The following is a 20,014-nucleotide window of genomic DNA, read 5'->3' on the forward strand; positions in this document are numbered from 1 at the left end:
ATGATTAAACAAATGTATGAAAAAGAGGACACAGAACAATATAAAAATTATCCCAATTTAACAAATATATACCGTATTTTTTGCTCCATAAGAAGCACTTTTCCCCCCCAGAAGTGGAGGAGAAAATGCCTATGTGTCTTATTGAGTGAAAAATATGATATTGTATTAAATATTTTAACACACCATTTGGTTCAGAATATTTTCTTTCTTATTTTCCTCCTTAAAACCCTAGGTGTGTCTTATGGTCAGGTGCGTCTTATGGAGCGAAAAATACAGTACATATTATGTATGCATGTCAATATCTTTATTCTTTAAGCTTTTCCTGTGCTTTCCAGAATTTCTACAATGAGCTTATAGTATTCATAAGCAGAATACACTAAACTGCATTCAAACTTATTAAACCCTTTACTTGGGGGAAAAAAAATACAGGTTGACATTATCTTAATGTGACTCTGAGACTACTTGTATCAATTCCTCAAAGAAAGAGATTATTATTTAATTAGGTTTCTTAAATCCTTATGAGCTGAGCAGCGTGGTTGTCTGACAGTGTGGATATTATGTCATTGTGTGATCTGGGTCCTAAACTAAGAGGCCACTGGTGTGTGAAATGGGCAATAGACCAGGAGTCTTGGGCTTCATGACCTTGAACAAAACTTTAAACAGTCTTCTGAGCCTCACTTCCCTTCTGTTAAAAAAAAAAAATATTAACACCTGTTCTAACCACTGACAGAGTTGTTCCAAAGACCGAATCAGATAACCCAGCAGGAGTCTGTGAAAGGTAATTGTGATGAACATATCAGTCATCATTTAAAGAATGAGCTGTTGCCTGCCTGGAATTGATTGTTGATGGGTACAGTTTTCCTAAATCTCCTTCTTGATAGGGAAACATACATAATTTTTTGGTTGCAGAGGGAAAAATCCTCCTCATTCCTCCCACGGTCTCTTTTCTTACTGAATTTGTGAGGCTGATGGCTAAGAGATGTAAGTGCAGAGCCCTTGGGGGGTTTGGGGGAATTACCAATAATAGGTCAAGGCATATCCTGTGTCCACCTCCACCAAAATTCTAAGAAAAAATGCTTAGCTTTTCCTTCCCTAAGAACACCGGAAGTGACAGAGGCCTTAAATTTTCCCACCGGATTAGGGGCAGAGGGGAAATTCTATACCATCTCTGCACAAACCCACAAGATGACTGTTTGGCAGGTGTATGGGGTCCAGATCTATAATGTGTAGCTCAGGGTACAAGTTCATTCAGAAAGTACATTGATCCCCACCAACCCCTCAGTTATGAAATCCAAGTCATATTATCACGGACTCTTGCTACATGTAATTATGTGGAAAGGACAGTCCCAGCACCTCCATACCTCAGCAACTGCTCCAGCCACACTTGCTTCAGGGAGCAGAGTCCCCCTTGGTCACCCCAGGTAAAGGGTGACTATAGTAACTGGAAAGCTTACCATATGCAGCCCTGGCTGCATCTAAGAGCCTCCTGGGGAGCTTTTAACTATCCCCATGGCCAGGTCACACCCCAGGTATAGAATGCAACCAGAATTCCTGAGGTTGGCCCTGGCCGGTTGGCTCAGTGGGGGACCCGGGTTCGATTCCCGGCCAGGGCACATAGGAGAGGCGCCCATTTGCTTCTCCACCCCCCCCCCTTCCTCTCTGTCTCTCTCTTCCCCTCCCGCAGCCAAGGCTCCATTGGAGCAAAAGATGGCCCGGGCGCTGGGGATGGCTCCTTGGCCTCTGCCCCAGGCGCTAGAGTGGCTCTGGTCGCAGCAGAGCGACGCCCCGGAGGGGCAGAGCATCGCCCCCTGGTGGGCAGAGCGTCGTGCCGGGTGGATCCCGGTCGGGCGCATGCGGGAGTCTGTCTGACTGTCTCTCCCCGTTTCCAGCTTCAAAAAGAAAAAAAAAAAATTCCTGAGGTTGAGAACCAGGTATCAATATTTTTCAAGCTCCCCAGGTCATTCCAAGTGCGACCAAGACTGGGAAGCACTGGCTTAGGATCTAACACAGATCTAGAGGTTAAGTCTAACACTGATCTGCTCCAGCCTTCCTACATACTTCCTTTTTGCACACACACTTCCTCCACATTGTACTCTCTCCTAAGTGTGTCTTGCACACACTTCTGCCTGCCATGGATTTAACTCAATCCTAGAGCATCCTTTCTCCTCCAGCTCCTCTGCCAGCTGGCTCCATCTCTGCTGATTCCAAAGCCCCAAGAAGGGACTCATGTTTAGCCTTACTCACCTTTTAGTGCCAGGCTATTTGGGGCTATACCATGCTGACTGACCTCAAAATTAGTTACTCTGGGTAAGAAGCGGAGTCCTTCTTGCCCCAATAATCTGAGGAAAGAGACAGAGGTTGTATGGTATAAAACACAGCCACCCCAGGCTACCCCAAGTCTATTGTATGTGAAGATGGGGTGGGTGGGCACAATTTCTCTTAACAGGGACTGTGGGATTCTTTAACATATCTGGCACAAAAACAAATCATAATATTAAAATCAAACAAATTCAGAGGAATTCAGAAAATGTGAAAGATCAGAGTTTCACCCACAAAGTCTTTTTGAGCTTTACATAGGATAATAAAATGGATAGCCCACTCAACTGATTTAGAATGTATGTGCCTGACCAGGCGGTGGCGCAGTGGATAGAGAGTCGGACTGGAACACGGAGGACCCAGGTTCAAAACCCCGAGGTCGCCACTTGAGCACCGGCTCATCTGGTTTGAGCAAGGCTCACCAGCTTGAGCCCAAGGTCGCTGGCTTGAGCAAAGGGTCACTCAGTCTGCTGTAGCCCCCCAGTCAAGGCACATATGAGAAAGCAATCAACAAATAACTAAGGTGTCGCAACAAAGAATTGATGCTTCTCATCTTTCTCCCTTCCTGTCTGTCTGTCCCTATCTGTCCCTCTCTCTGTCTCTCTGTCACACACACACAAAAAGAATGTATGTATGATTTTGCAAATCCTTGTCCATGGAATCCTGTTCACAGAAAACTATAACTGAATTTAGAATTGAAGGACTGGTATTCATTCTCACCTCAGCCAAAGGGAAATTTTTTTGCTTTCATTAGAAAATTTTTATTGAAATATACATAAAGAAAAACTCACATATCCTAAGTGTACATCTCAACTTTTAAAAGTTAAGACTTCAGACCCCAGCCTGACCACTCATTGGCACAGTGGATTGAGTGTCGACCTGGGATGCTGAGGACACAGGTTCGAAACCCCTAGGTCGCAGGCCTGAGCACAGGCTCACCAGCTTAAGTGTGGGGTCACTGGCTTGAGTGTGGGATCATAGACATGATCTCATGGTCGCTGGTTTGAGCCCAAAGGTCACTGACTTGAGCCCAGGGTTGGTGGCTTAAGTAAGGGGTCACTGGCTTAGCTAGAGCCCCTGGTCAAGGCACATATGAGAAAGTAATCAAGGAGCAGGTAAAGTGCCACAACTATGAGTTGATGCTTCTCATCTCTCTTCTTTTCTGTCTATCTGTCCTTCTTTGTCTGTCTGTCTATCTCTCTCTCTCTCTCTCTCTTTCTCTCTCTAAAAAAAAAAGGGGGGCCCTGACTGGTTGGTTCAGTGGTAGAGCGTCGGCCTGGCGTGCAGAAGTCCCTGGTTCGATTCCCGGCCAGGGCACACAGGAGAAGCGCCCATTTGCTTCTCCCCCCTCCCCCCCTCCTTCCTCTCTGTCTCTCTCTTCCCCTCCTGCAGCCAAGGCTCCATTGGAGCAAAGATGGTCCGGGCGCTGGGGATGGCTCCTTGGCCTCTGCCCCAGGCACTAGAGTGGCTCTGGTCGTGACAGAGTGACGCCCTGGAGTGGCAGAGCATCCCCCCCTGGTGGGCATGCCGGGTGGATCCCAGTCGGGCGCATGCGGGAGTCTGTCTGACTGTCTCTCCCCATTTCTAGCTTCAGAAAAATACAAAAAAAAAAAAAAAAAGGTCAGACCCTGGCCAGTTTGCTCAGTGGATAAAACGTTGGCCCCGTGTGTAGATGTCTTGCGTTTGATTCCCAGTCAGGGCACACAAGAGAAGTGACCATCTGCTTCTCCCCTCACCCTCCCTCTTCCCCTTCTCTACTCTTTCCCTCCTGCAGCCAGTGGCTCAGTTTATTTGAGCATCAGACACAGGTTGCCAGGTGGATCCCAGTCAGGGTGCATGCGGGAGTCTGTTTCACTGTCTCCCCTCCTTTCAGTAAAAAATAATTAAGACTTCATATTTTTAGAGACGTTTTACACTCACAGAACAATTGAAAAGGCATAGAGATTTCTTATATACCCCTTGCCCATGCATAGCCTCACCTATTACCAATATCCCCCAGCACAGTGGTACGTTTGTTAAAATTGATTATCACTCAGAGACTCTAGTCTACTTTAGGGTTCACTCTTTATGCTGTCTATTCTGAGTGTGGACAAATGTACAGTGACATAGATCCATCATTATGGTATCATACAGAGTATTTTCACTGCCCTAAAAATCCTCTGTGCTCTGCCTATTTACTCACCCCCAACCATGATTTTTTTTTATAAAGTGAAATCCTTGTAACCAACACCCAGAAACCAAACATCACTACCCCCAAAGACTGCCCTGTGTCTCCTTATGTGACTACCTGCCTAGTAAGGTAACCACTGTCCTGACTTCTGCCGGCATAAATCAGTTTTGCTGGGTTTTGTTTTTTATATACGTATAGTCATATGGGAGATATTTTATTATCTTCTGGTTTCTTTCCCTTGAATTAAATTTGTGAAAGTCATCCATATTTGTGGGTGTAGTGGAAGTTTTAACCAGAATTTTTAATCCTTGAAATCTAGTTCAATGAACAGAACCTGTACTTAGGGATGGGGACACAAAAGCAAATAAGGATAAGCCTTTGCTCTAGGGAACATTCAGTCTAGTAATGTAGCAATGCCCTGAATTCAATGTAAAGTGAATTCCTTTTCGTTTCACAAATATTTATTCAGTGTCCACTATGGTGCCAGCAGTATTACAGGTGCTAGGGATAAGCAACGAACAAGCAGATAAAAATTCTAGTGGAAATCCTCTGTTTCATTTCCCTGACATGTGTGGGCAAGTTCTGCCCACTAATATCCATTTCCCACTCTGTTTTGCATCTGATTCAACATAAGGGAAACTAGTGAGAGCAGCTATTTCTTCTGGTGACTTGAAGTGCATGATTATGAAGTCGCTGGTCCACCCACGGGACAGTTGGCAAACCAGTTAGTATGGGAAGTATTTTTCTGTATCTATTTCTGCCTTATCCCATTCTCTCCATCCCTGATGCTGTCTCTACAGAATGAAACAAAACTCTAAAGAGCCTCAGGAAGTCTTTGGATGTTAGCTTATCTTAGAGTAAGGCTGCATAACCTTCTTGGTTTCCAAAACATAGAGTAAGAAGAGGCAATTGCTAAAGTTGCGACTCGAATTATAAACATTTGAATTTGTTTCAATAAGTGTGGGCATCTGATATGCATGGCTATTCATCAGTGTTGACTTTTCAGAGCCTGGTGAATTAGTTGAGTATATAAAGCTATGATTTTGGAGGCAAGATGGATAGTAGAGAATACAACATTGCTTCAGGATTGATAGCTTAGGAAGAAATGCAAGAGATCATCTAGATTTGTTTGGTTGGTTCGTGTTTTCCTCCATCTTTATGGAAAATTTCAAGTATATAAAAAAGTAGAGATAATAAAATTCACTCACATGTACTCATCTTCTAGCTTCAAATATTATCACCTCATTCTCAATTAACCTCTAACTCACTGCTCTCTCCTCTCCTGATTTTTTTTAATTTTATTTATTTATTTTTTTTACAGGGACAGAGAGAGGGATAGATAGGGACAGACAGACAGGAACAGAGAGAGATGAGAAGCATCAATCATCAGTTTTTCATTGGGACTCCTTAGTTGTTCATTGATTGCTTTCTCATATGTGCCTTGACCGCGGGCCTTCAGCAGACCGAGTAACCCCTTGCTCGAGCCAGTGACCTTGGGTCCAAGCTGGTGAGCTTTTTTTGGCTCAAGCCAGATTAGCCTGCGCTCAAGCTGGCAACCTCAGGGTCTCGAACCTGGGTCCTTCCGCATCCCAGTCTGACGCTCTATTCACTGCGCCACCACCTGGTCAGGCTCCTCCCCTGATTTTTTTGAAGCAATCCCAGATATCAAATAAGTTATTCATAAATGTTCAGAAAGTGAGTTCTCCTAGTTTGAACCTCCTTAGATAATAGGCTTTGAGAGATGAGGTCACTAAGCTAGTTAGTAGCAATTATTTTTAATCCCTGGACTTCAAAAGTAAAAGTTTAAAAGTTTATAACAGAGCCTATTGGACTTCTCATGGTACAATTAAACAGCATGTATGAGATGTAAATTGGCAAACATCTGGTTTGGTCCATGACCATGGTCATATTTTGGACAACAGTTACAGGTGGAATATGAGATCCCCCACACAAGAACCTTAATATGTAGACTGAACATCATTTGAACCCATTCTAAATTTATCATCAGTACCTTTAAAACCTTGTTTTCAGCTTGTATCAACACTTTCCCTAACGAGTTCCATAAATTAATGCTCTAAAACAAAAACTTGCTTGGTATTATTCAGGCTATGATCACCTCTTTCAAGCCTCCCGTTCAGAAAACTGGCAAGTTCTCCAAAGAGTTCAACAGTGTGTGGGGACTGCCGGTTAATGCTCCCTTTCATCAGTAATTTCAAAACTAAATTCTGGTGGATTTTGAAATTGAAAATAAATTTGCCCAAGTTAGTATTCTTTTCAACTATTTAGTGATAAAATGGACCCAAGACTTTTCCTAAGCCTCATTATTTTACATCTTCAGCCTGTTTTATTTTCAGAGGAGATTAAGTTGACGTTCACTAAGCCAGAGCGAATGGCGTATCCACCATGAGATGTCACAGCACAGTGGGGCATAGAGCCACTTTTCTAGGTCTTCCAGGCTCAAAATCCCGAAGCACCGTTGTTTGGGCTGTTCCAGAATGTTCCAGAATTTATAGAACAAAAGGAAAGATTCTATTAGTGTATTTTATGGAAATGTGTAAAATGTTGATTTGGCTGTCATATTGCCCAAATTGTATCTCAAAATGTTACCCAGGGATTGTAACACCCAACAATGTGAATAGTGGTGCACCAAGCTCTCCTTCCTAGATAAGCATTTGGTGAGGAGGTAATTGGGGATTTTTAAAAAGCTACAAAAATTACTTGAATAAATAACACTGTAGAAGGCGGATATCCAGACATTTCTTCGGACACAACTCCCACTCGTTTCTCTGAGAGATAAAGCAGCATAAATTGACAATCTGTCGTTTTAACCATTTTCATTGTGTACTTTTTCTGGGCAGGTTATTCACATCGAACTCCTTTGATGTGATCAGTGATGATGCTTTTATTGGTCTTCCACATTTAGAATATTTGTAAGTAAAAAAAAATAGCTTTTTAAATGATGATTTAGGATAAGTGTTCTCAGATTCCTACAACTGCCTGACATAAAATATTATATCCTATTGCAGATTCATAGAAAACAACAACATCAAGTCCATTTCAAGACATACTTTCCGGGGACTAAAGTCTTTAATTCACTTGTAAGTATGAATATTGCTATTACTTTTTAAGTTTGCTAATAACCTGTGGTTAAAGTGCGCACTTTGTGGGTTTCCATGAAAATTTAAGAACCCCAAATGGTTTTTCTCCATGTACACTTGCCATCCCTCTCTCTATCAGCCAGTGTGTGTCCAGGAAATTGATTGCTATTAATATAATGAGTCTAAACCAGTGATGGGCAATCTTTTGAGCTTGGTGTGTCAAAATTCACCAAAAAACCGAGCATAACTCGGGTGGTGTGTCACTTCGAGAAAAACGGCCTAACCGGAAGTCCCAGAACCAGACGCTTTGTGCCAGAGTTCTGTTGTTTTGGCCTACAGACCTCCAGCACAGAGTGTCTACACTACAGCAAATGTTTTATCCTTGGCTACTGCACCTGGCCGTGCAGGAGCCGAGGATGAAACGGCCTCCTCAGCATGCAGCCCCATACTTCTCTGGTATGCGGCCGCATGCGGCTGTGTGTCATTGAAAATGGCTACGCGTGTCATAGGTTTGCCATCACGGGTCTAAACCAATGATACTTAGGAAAACCACCTACTACAGGGTAATTGTGTAATTGAAATAACTTTCTTATTATCTAAATCAGGGGTAGTCAACCTTTTTATACCTACCGCCCACTTTTGTATCTCTGTTAGCAGTAAAATTTTCTAACCGCCCACCGGTTCCACAGTAATGGTGATTTATAAAGTAAGGAAATTACTTTACTTTATAAAATTTATAAAGCAGAGTTACAGCAAGTTAAAGCATATAATAATAATTACTTACCAAGTACTTTATGTCGGATTTTCGCTAAGTTTGGCAGAATAAATCTTTATAAAACAACTTACTATAGTTAAATCTATCTTTTTATTTATACTTTGGTTGCTCCGCTACCACCCACCATGAAAGCTAGAATGCCCACTAGTGGGCAGTAGGGACCAGGTTGACTACCACTGATCTAAATTATTACTCACTTTATATATAATTATGAGTTGACTATATAGCTTAATTTGATATTTGCTGTTTTTCTTTTTCTGTATATACTGACTTATATACATTTAAACATATATCATAACCACAGGCAATGTATACATAGTATTTGACAAGTTGTTTATGAATTAAAATATTTAATTATTTAGTGAGTGATTAGAGTCAGTTGTTCTTAACAGAAGGCAATTTTCCTTCCAAGGGAACATTCAAGCAATACCTAGAGACATGTCTGGTTGTAGTCAAGACTGGGGGGTGTAAGTGCATCTAGTAGGTGGAGGGCAGCAAAACTTCTTAACATCCAACAATGCACAGAACAGCCCTGTACAACAAAGAATTATCCAGCCTAAAATGGCATAGTGCTGAGCTGTTTGAGAAACCCTGATCAGCATGAACCAAATAACTTGTTTTTACTTGCCTCTCCTGCTCCCCTGCAGACACACACACACACACACACACACACACACGTGCACACACAAACTCACATACATACAGATGTATTTTTAAGCAAACTAGAAGGGCATGGGAAGAAAAGGCACTAACATTTATTAAGTGCCTACTATGATGTCAGTCATTACGCTTTACATGAATTTTCATTTAATCTTAACAATCCTTCCAGGTAGGCACAACAACCCCCATTTTAGAAATGGGGAAGCAGAGGCTTGGAGGGGATATATGACTAGCAAACTGAGTAGTTATGGGATTATGATAATATCAATTCAATAGTTGAACGGCAATGCCTATTCATCCATTCAAGAACTATTTCTCAGTATCTACTGTGCGTCTCATTAGTGTTTGATAAGATGCAGGAGATTTAAGTGTCATTCTTCCAGCTTGAACCTGTCCCCTCACAGTACCTTGTTCCCAGCTCTGTTCTAGGCCCCGGGGGCAGCAGGGAACAAAGCAAACAACAATGTCTGCCCCATGAGCCTACATTCTAGTGTGTCCACCTGGTCATCATGCTACTGCTCCCAGGCCCTATCTCTACTGCTGCTTGGATTTTTATCAAGGGGGTACTGATGCCCCAATGTATTTTATAAAACCATTATATCTTCCAAGGCTTCTGTATATAGTCATTATGATAAAAAAACAAACAAACAATGTTTGCAGTGCTGGGTTGCATGTTAATGACATAATGTGATGCAAAAATGGTTTTGTTGGTGTGAATGTTATGCTGTTTTGTCACAGAGCCAAATGCTGCCAAACCTAACCTCTCAGACAAAAGTAAATAAAAGCCTGACCAGGTGGTGGGGCAGTGGATAGAGTGTTGAACTGGGATGCTGAGGACCCAGGTTTGAGACCCCGAGGTTGCCAGCTTGAACGCGAGCTCATCTGGCTTGAGCAAAAAGCTCACCAGCTGAGACCCAAGGTCGCTAGCTCCAGCAAGAGGCTGCTCGGTCTGCTGAAGGCCCGCAGTCAAGGCACATATGAGAAAGCAATCAATGAACAACTAAGGTGTCGCAACAAAAAACTAATGATTGATGCTTCTCGTCTCTCTCTGTTCCTGTCTGTCTGTCCCTATCTATCCCTCTCCCTGACTCTCTCTCTCTGTCCCTATATATAAAAAAAAAGTAAATAAAAGAAACAAATATATGGAAGGAGAAATGGCAGTCCACAACCTCCACTTGGAGATCTACTTGATTCACATAAATCCTGTTCAACATAGGCTCTGTCCAATGCTCAGAATCCTGAGGAGCTGAAGGAAGTATGTGAGAATCAGGTGTCCTCTTGGGGAGCCCCTGATACAAGCATTGCCATGCCCCATAGTTCACTCGAGTCTGTCTACCTCATCTGGCAGGAAGGAAAGAAGGGAAGAAAGGGGGCAAAGGGGGAAAGAAAGAGAAGAGGAGAGGAGAAGGAAGATAAGGGAGGGAGGAAAGAAGAGGAGGAAAGGAGTCAAGAAAAAAAATCTATACACACTCTAGTAAAGAACATCTACTTGTTTGACTAGAATTTGTTATATCTATCAAATAAAATGGAATTTAAGTTTGGGTCATAATGAGGCCCCTTCTTTGAAGGTATCAAGACTACAAGACTAGGGACACTAGTACAGCATGTACTTAATATTCAGAAAAGTTTAAGTTCATGAGACCACCAAAGGCAGCTGTAAAAGAAAGAGTCCTGAATTTTAAAGGTCAAATGGACAGTGAGTGGGAAGTTTCACCTGTCTGGTCAGGGGCTGGCAGTGGGAAAGAGGTATTAATGAGAACAGGTTAAATTGACTGAGAGAATATGACCCTTAGATCTCTTGCATCTTTATCTGACACATATGGGTTGACTCATATGGCGTTGCTAGTATTAGCCTGTTTTTGTCTATAAAAATGGCAATGCCATATGGCTCATCCAAAAAAGTCTCTAGGATGTGCCACCCAGAGATGAATAAGACACAGATCCCACAAGAGGAATTAGACAAACAAATATTTTCTCACTGAGTGCGTTTGTCTCTAATTATTTATTTATGTTCCTTCCTAATTTCCTCCTTCCTTCCTTGCTTCCTTCCTTTTTTTTTTGTTTGTTTGTTTTTCTTCTTTCTTTTTTTCCTTTCAAAGAAAGATGGGCAGGGAGAATATAAAACCCAAATGTTCCTTTGACTGCTCAGTACATCAAGTTCATTTTCCATTAATTATCACTTATAAATCATCTGACATTTGTTCGAGCCATTCATTTCCTTTTTAAGATTTTTCTCCACCTCAGCCTAAGTCTTCCCAAAGGCAAATATTCCAGGAGTGAGGAATGATCCTCTCACCCTCTAACCTACAGATGCTACGGGAAGAGTTTACAAAGCATTTTCATGTTCTTTTTTTTTTCTTTCTATTTTTTTTAATTCAAATTTTTTTTATTTATTTATTTTTACAGGGACAGAGAGAGAATCAGAGAGAGGGATAGACAGGGACAGACAGACAGGAACGGAGAGAGATGAGAAGCATCAATCATTAGTTTTTCGTTGCGCGTTGCAACACCTTAGTTGTTCATTGATTGCTTTCTCATATGTGCCTTGACCGCAGGCCCTCAGCAGACCGAGTAACCCCTTGCTGGAGCCAGCGACCTTTGGTTCAAACTGGTGGGCTTTTGCTCAAACCAGATGAGCCCGCGCTCAAGCTGGTGACCTCGGGGTCTCGAACCTGGGTCTTCCGCATCCCAGTCCTATGCTCTATCCACTGCGCCACCGCCTGGTCAGGCGCATTTTCATGTTCTTGACCTCGCATAGTCTCCAAACAACCTTAAGAAAGAGACAGAGCGATAGCACTGTCCCAGTTGACAGATGAGGACATGAAGATGGCCCCCTGAGTTTAAGGTGCTCCTGCTTTAGTAAGCAGTAAACCTGGAGGCGTCTGGTGGCCCCTTTGCCATGTCAGTTGTAGCGGGACCAGAAAGCCTGTATTGAGCTTGCAGGATCCTTCCACGGGATGTGATATGAGGAGCAAACATGGCTACAAACAAAAGAAAAGATCCGAAGACAGGAGTCCTACCCTCGCTCTTAGTTTTCAAATGCAAATATTTGGGATTACACATATACTTTTAAATCCAGTGGTTCCCACACTGGCCTAAACACTAAAGCTGCTCCAGGTGGCCTAGCTGAGTGTTTATATAAATTCAGATAGCTCCTAAAGAAACAATGAACAACAACAACAAAAATCAATGAACTAATCTCACATTCTTACACATTTACTTCAATAGACTTATCTTCTTGCCTGACCTGCGGTGGCGCAGTGGATAAAGCGTCGACCTGGAAATGCTGAGGTCGCCGGTTCGAAACCCTGGGCTTGCCTGGTCAAGGCACATATGGGAGTTGATGCTTCCAGCTCCTCCCCCCATCTCTCACTGTGTCTCTCTCTCCTCTCTCTCCCTTTCTGTCTCTCCCTCTCCCTCTCCCTCTCTCTCTCCTCTCTAAAAAAAAAATAATAATAAATAAATAAATAAATAAATAGACTTAATCTTCTAAAGAGACATTTACAAACAACTTAACAAACTATAGAAATGATCCCTGAAAGTATAGTCTTCTACAAACAACTTAAAAGTTAGTATATGGTCCCCTGCCCTTTAAACTAACTCTCAATAAAGGAAGAATTCCTTATATTTAAGTTCTTATAAAGCAAGTCCAGTCCTGGGACCTTCTCTCAATTATTTTATTTTGGAAACTTTCCTAATGTGATATATGATTAACTTAAATGTTTAAATAGTTTATATATTTCAGCAAGGTTTGATTTTTTTTTTTTCTGCTATGTATACTTTTGAAATCTGGGAAAAAATAAAAAAATAGTTAATGGCCAATGATGACAAAATCCCTCAACATTACATTCTGTTAATATCCATGAGCTTTTTAGTAATGATTCCCTTGGGCATCTCATAAGTGTCACCATGGCTGAGGCTCAATGGAGGCAAGATTTCTGCATGCATGTATAAAAATATTTGGGGAAAACTGTCTTCAATATATACATGCTGTGGAGCACCTGGTTGCTCAGCACTGTGGGAGGACAAGAGCCATAAATAGAAGTCTTGGAACTAAGGTGCCTGTGTGTGCCCAATCAGGCAACATGTCTTCCTTTCAGCCTTCACAATGACAGGCACATAGAGAAGCAGTGCAGTGTAGTGATTAAGAGGGTGATCTCTGCCACCAGATTGCATAGGTTCAAAGCCTGGCTTTCCTCCTTACCAACTGTAGAACATCAGAGGTCACTTAGCCTCATTGTGCTTCAGATTTCTTCTGTGTACAATGAGAGCGATAATAATCATCTGTAGAAATGGGGGCTGAGATAGAAATGTTCTTAGGAGCACCTAGATCAGGGGTCTCCAAACTATGGCCTGCGGGCTGCATGCGGCCCCCACTGCACTTCCAGAAGGGGCATCTCTTTCATTGGTGGTCAGTGAGAGGAGCACTGTATGTGGCGGCGTTGCTCACGTACAGTACTACTTCCGGTGACGTGGGACGCACGCATCACGGCTCCGGAAGCACGTCATATCACTTGTTATGGCTAGCAGTGACAAATATGGAACTGGACATTGACTATCTCATTAGCCAAAAGCAGGCCCATAGTTCCCATTGAAATACTGGTCAGTTTGTTGATTTAAATTTACTTGTTCTTTATTTTAAATATTGTATTTGTTTCCATTTTGTTTTTTTACTTTAAAATAAGATATGTGCAGTGTGCAGAGGGATTTGCTTATAGTTTTTTTTTATAGTCCAGCCGTTCAACGGTCTGAGGGACAGTGAACTGGGCCCCTGTGTAAAAAGTTTGTGGACCCCTGACCTAGATCCTAAGGTTCTCATGAGAGGAAATGAGTTCATCTTTGCAAAGTGCTTAGAGCACTGCCTAACCTTTATTGGTCCTCAATCAGGATTCCAAATGCTGCAGTGTATTTATGTCCTTTAAACATTTTGTATGGAATTAAAATAACTGCACTTGAAGCACTATAAATTTAGTGAGACACCAACTCAAACTGCGGATCCGCACTGCAGGGCGTCTGGGAGCATCCCAGATGGCCGTAGGCGATGCTTTCTTAGCAGCAGAGCCCAGTGGAACTGAAACAAACATGCTGTCTGAGCCAGTCGGGGCTGCTTTAGAGAGAAGACGTTCCAGTAGTTTTCACAATTGGAACCCAAGGTTTTCTCAGCTGGGCTCAGGGCAACTAGATGTTCAGTTGGGTTGGGTATTTTAAAGAATGTTTCTTAGGTAGACTCTTAATCAGAACCTAGAGCAAAGTGCTTAGTTGAAGGCACACTTTAAAGAGCTTCCACAATTGCTTTGGAATTATTGCCATGGTGAGGCTAAGAAGGAGGGACACTTTGTGAGTAGCAGGTCCATGTGACATGAGGGTGTGTGGCCATAGCAATTCACAGGGCTCTACTTTCTCCCCAGCTCGGTGCCTTGGTACCAAGGGCCTAAGAGAAACAATAGAAGCATCCTCTGCTCTCTTTGTCTAGATTGGTGCCCTTCCTCTTCTCCTCTCCAGCCTGCCCCATTCATTCATTCATTCATTTCAAAGTATCCATTGAGGGCTTATCTTGTGCCAGGCACTGGGGATGCAGTGGTAAAAAAAAAAAAAAAAAAAAAATCCTTCTGGTATCACTACAGAATCACCCTTTAGAAAAATAACATTGATGAAATATTTCTCAAACCTCTCCCTGCCTTGTCTTTATTCTTTTTCCAATTAACGTCACCCACCCATCCCCTTCAGATATTCCATGCCCCCTTAATCCTTATAAAAACCTGTGGCCAAACTCTCTGATGCTATCTGTGTGGCTTAAAATTATTACCTCTCCTAGTATCATTTTATTAGTATTAAAGACAAAACCATATGCCTCTTATGGTGAAAAGTATAAAGATGCGATCTAAGAGCTAAAATAGAACTTGGAGATCATTCTGACCAATTAATCATTCACTCTGTAGAAAGGGAAACAGCCAGAGCTCCAACCCAGATATGCCATTTGCACCCCACTCTGCTGCTGAGTCCGGGGAACCCTGAGGCTGGGCCGAGTGGCAATGGGCCCGCTGGGCAATAGCCTGGTTTCCTTCAATCATACCATGTGGAAAGCCTTTCCTAACAACTCTACTGTCTACCTCTATGTCCTTGCCTTTCTCTCCCTTGTTTTTCTAACTTTTCTTCATCTTACTCCTGATAATACTTGTATTCAGTTTTTTGGGGGGTTTTTTGTGGGTTTTTTTTGCATTTTTTTTTCTGAAGCTGGAAACAGGGAGAGACAGTCTCCCGCATGCGCCCGACCGGGATCCACCTGGCACGCCCACCAGGGGCGATGCTCTGCCCACCAGGGGGCGATGCTCTGCCCCTCCTGGGCGTCGCTCTGCCGCGACCAGAGACATTCTAGCGCCTGGGGCAGAGGCCAACGAGCCATCCCCAGCGCCCGGGCCATCTTTGCTCCAATGGAGCCTTGGCTGCGGGAGGGGAAGAGAGAGACAGAGAGGAAGGCGCGGCGGAGGGGTGGAGAAGCAAATGGACGCTTCTCCTGTGTGCCCTGGCCGGGAATCGAACCCGGGTCCTCCGCACGCTAGGCCGACGCTCTACCGCTGAGCCAACCAGCCAGGGCTGTATTCAGTTTTAATATCCAGCACCCATTTGATCCCTGTCCAGCAAAAGGACTTTTGCAGTCAGGGGCTCTCCCACACCAACTCAGGCTTACACTGCAGGAGCAAGAAGAAGATCTAAGGGTGTAGGGACCAGTAGAACAGTTCTCTGGAAACACCTGTTTTCTACTTTAATGTCCCATTGAGATGGGCTTTGTATTAATGATGAAAAGAAAATATGACAAAATCTTAACAGCGGTTGCCTCTGCCTGGATAATTATTGTTTTTTCTCCTTTAACATTTTTTCTCTTGTGCTTTTCAAATATTATTGAAGTAAGGAAATACTAATAGTAGTTATTGCACATGTTCGTGCATATATGTATGCATATATATGTAGAAGGGGGCAGGTGGAGGGAAGCAGGAAACAGGAAATTTGATGAATTTGATTTTCCGTTTTGCTTTCCGGTGGCAAAACTCAATGTAGAGATCGAATCTGAATAATCAAATAATCCCAATATCGACCCCAAAATAACACTCATCCTAACCCCAGAAATGCTCTCTCAGTATCTCCAGCTGTTGCTATAACGTAATAGGCGCCAGATCTCGTTCTATTCACCTCTTTTTGCATAAGGACCAAATTTAGCAGGCTGCAGGGATCAAAGAGTTTGCCTCTTTCTCATCCCTGTAGCCCTGCCCAGAAGCCTTGGCAGTTCTCCCCTGCATGGACTCTCTCTTAAGCCCCCGGATGCCTATGATGGTTGGTGGAGGCTCCAGACCCTCCTGGAAGCTGACTTTAGGCTGGCACAAGGAGCCCACAAGGATGGCTCCAAGCTTGGCCTGACTGCAGTTCTAAACTTTCCCGGGGGATGAGGGCCTGGGGCCATGTGGGAGTCTTGTGGGAAAGAAGGCAACTCCATTCTGAATCCCCTCCCATGAAAGAGGTTGATTATCTCTGACCACCCAGGCACCCAAATACTGACTGTGACATTCATTCACATTCCAGCCTGGACCTTTGGAGCTTTACGAGTGCAGTCAAATGATTGACTGAATCCGCACTGCACAGAACCATTACATATACAGAGGGGTCCTTTTAAACATTCAACTTTATTCTTTATTTCTTCTGAATTTAAAATAATAATACATGCTTAATGATAAAAATTCTCACAATAGGCCCTGGCCGGTTGGCTCAGCGGTAGAGCGTCAGCCTGGCATGAGGGAGTCCCGGGTTCGATTCCCAGCCAGAGCACACAGGAGAAGCGCCTATCTGCTTCTTCACCCCTTCCCCTCTCCTTCCTCTCTGTCTCTCTCTTCCCCTCCCGCAGCCAAGGCTCCATTGGAGCAAAGTTGGCCCAGGTGCTGAGGATGGCTCTGTGGCCTCTCCCTCAGGCACTAGAATGGCTCTGGTTGCAACAGAGCGACGCCCCAGATGGGCAGAGCATTACCCCCTGGTGGGCATGCCAGGTGGATCCCGGTCGGGCGCATGCGGGAGTCTGTCTGACTGCCTCCCCGTTTCCAGCTTCGGAAAAATAAAAAAAAAAAAAAAAAAAAAAAAAAGAAAGAAATTCTCACAATTCAGGCATTTATGTAGCAAAAGAGAAAGATTCCAACTATCCCAAGATGTGCGCTCCATCAATGGTTGTTATATCTCCTTTCAGACCTTTCTTTATGCATCTATAGACATATATCCTCCCTCCCTGGGGGGATTACAGTCTAGATACTATTCTCCAACTCCTTTTTTTTTCTTATGCATCATTTGATGTCAAATTGTAGAGGTCTACCTCATTTTTTAAAATCTCCTGCAATGTTAAGTATGGACTATCCATTTATTTACACAATCCCTTATTGATGGACATATAGGTTGTTTCCAGTTTTTGCTGCTAGAGGCAAGGCTAGAATAAATAAATGTCCCTGGGCCCTGGCCGGTTGGCTCAGCGGTAGAGCATCGGCCTGGCGTGCGGGGGACCCGGGTTCGATTCCCGGCCAGGGCACATAGGTGAAGTGCCCATTTGCTTCTCCCCCCTTCCCCCTCCTTCCTCTCTGTCTCTCTCTTCCCCTCCTGCAGCCAAGGCTCCATTGGAGCAAAGATGGCCCGGGCGCTGGGGATGGCTCCTTGGCCTCTGCCCCAGGCGCTAGAGTGGCTCTGGTCGCTGCGGAGCGACACCCCGGAGGGGCAGAGCATCACCCCCTGGTGGGCAGAGCATCGCCCCTGGTGGGCGTGCCGGGTGGATCCCGGTCGGGCGCATGCGGGAATCTGTCTGACTGTCTCTCCCCGTTTCCAGCTTCAGAAAGAAAAAAAATAAATAATAAATAAATAAATAAATAAATAAATAAATAAATGTCCCTGGTTGGGCAGTGGATCTCTAACAATTCCAACCTTTGTTGCCTTAGGAATTGCTAAAAACTCCTAACTGGCCACAGTAAAGATATGTGTGGGGACATGTCACATTCCTGAACTTCGCAGGCTCTGATGATCCCCTTCTGTGTGTCTGATGCACCTCTCACCCGAACCTATAAACCAGACCAGAAGATTGCTTTTCATCAGGGTGCTGTTACATATTTTTGCAGAATACTTCCCAGGCTCTGTTGGCATTCCTTTCTTAAGACATTCTCTGCTCAGGTCCCTGCTGCCTGCTCTCTTCTTTTCCAAACGCAGCCTAATGTCACTGAGGCTTCCAAGACACATAGGAAAGTTCTCTAAACTCCAATTCATTGGGCATCCAGAAGTCTCCCTTTCATTTCTGAATCTTACTTCCTCTTGTTTCTACTCCTTTTATGACTTAAGGCAGCTTTCTTATGCCCACCCTTCCCCAGACCTACATATGAGTTTCCATCTTGTCTCCTTGAGGAATAGTCCATTGTGAGTCAGTGTCTGATTGAATTTTGGTGATGAAGCAGGGAAGAGGTCTGATTGAGTGTGGTAAATCCATCCCCCATTTTTCCCTCTGACACTCCTCATATTGTCCTGCCTCCCCCGTCCTCTGACCCCTTGGGCAAGAGCCTCCGTGATGTCCTCAGGAAGCATAATACCTCATTTTACAGCACATCAGACCAGCCTGCCTTCATCATCTCCCAAATCTGTTAATTACAAATCCTTCATCTTAAAAAAATGACCATCTCTCTAATCCTGAACCCCCAGAGTTTCACGTCTCTCTCTGTCTCTGACCATCTCAGCAGCTGCTTCTGCCTTAACTTTCACCCTGGATATGTGAGGCCTAGAGCTCTACTGCTTCTGGCAGAAAGTGGCACTCCCAGATAACCCCGTGGTTTAAAAGAACCAACTTGGGCAGTAATGTAAACGTGGTGCCTCTTCTTATGCAACCTGAGAGGCAGCAGTAATTCAAGACTTGCTGTTTCGTTTCATGCTTATTGTTCTATGACTGGGCCTCCTCCAAGCTGGTGCCTTGCAGCCAGGTGCAGTTTGGGCTGGTTTCTGGGGAAGGGATGTCCATTGGGGAGATGTTAGCATGAGAACTTTATGACACATTATGCTAAATAATAAATTGAGACATAACTTGGCAGTGACTCTGGATGGTTCAAGACACCAGGAAATCTCTTCATTCAACCACTGGGCAGTAAGATGAATTATGGAGACATTCTCTTGAATAGTCTTCTTTAGCAGCATTTTTCCATTACTATATATATATAAGTGGACAGTTGTAGCAGTTCATTTGGATGGTCAGTTTTCTCAATCTTGTTTATTGGGCAATGGACAAGCAGAAGCCCCCTTTTCCCCCTATTCCTTCTCTCAGATACACTTAGAGTAAGGTGACCAACTTTTTTACAATGAAAAGGAGGACAAAAATAAATTGAAGAAAACAATATCATAAATAAAATAAACATTTTATTCATTGCAACAATAATACACTATAATATGATAAATGCATAATAAAAACATTTATAATATTTTATATTGTAATTATGCTTACATGCCTATTAATTTTTAACAATAATTGTAAGAAAAAAGTACTCATTTAGATACAAATACGTCACATCACACACAATGGATTGATTCTGCATCGATCAAATAGGACATTTACAGATTAGTCTTCCAATATCAAAAAGGAGAACATGTAGGAGGACACTTTTTGAGGGAGGATGGAACTTACAAAAGAAGGGCTGTCCTCCCTAGAGGAGGACGATTGGTCACCTTAACTTAGAGAGTAATCCAAAACCCAGATACCATCTTCAGTTATCTCATTTACTTCTTCTAATAATCTTATATCATGAAGTATTATTCCTCCATTTACAAATGAACTAACTGAGTCTTAGAGAAGATGCATAACTAAATCAGACCAGCAGTAAACAGTGAACTCAGAATTCAAACCAAGCCCAGAACGACTCCACATTTATACCCTCCACCATAAAACAGACTGTCACTGATATGGGAACATTCTGACTCAGTTCTCACTCTTATGTGCCAAGG

General features: G+C 43.3%; 1 protein-coding gene across 2 annotated transcripts in view; it reads left to right on the plus strand.

Moving 5' to 3' along the window:
- The window catches only part of LGI1 (leucine rich glioma inactivated 1), a 46,770-nt gene that overhangs the window by 16,953 nt on the left and 9,803 nt on the right, over positions 1 to 20,014 (plus strand). For both annotated transcript variants that reach the window (XM_066239428.1, XM_066239429.1), the window contains exons 3-4: positions 7,345 to 7,416; positions 7,513 to 7,584. In XM_066239428.1, the coding sequence (XP_066095525.1) occupies positions 7,345 to 7,416; positions 7,513 to 7,584 (144 nt within the window). The remainder of the gene's footprint in view (positions 1 to 7,344; positions 7,417 to 7,512; positions 7,585 to 20,014) is intronic.

This window comes from Saccopteryx bilineata, chromosome 7 (assembly GCF_036850765.1).
Source record: "Saccopteryx bilineata isolate mSacBil1 chromosome 7, mSacBil1_pri_phased_curated, whole genome shotgun sequence".
NCBI lineage: Eukaryota > Metazoa > Chordata > Mammalia > Chiroptera > Emballonuridae > Saccopteryx > Saccopteryx bilineata.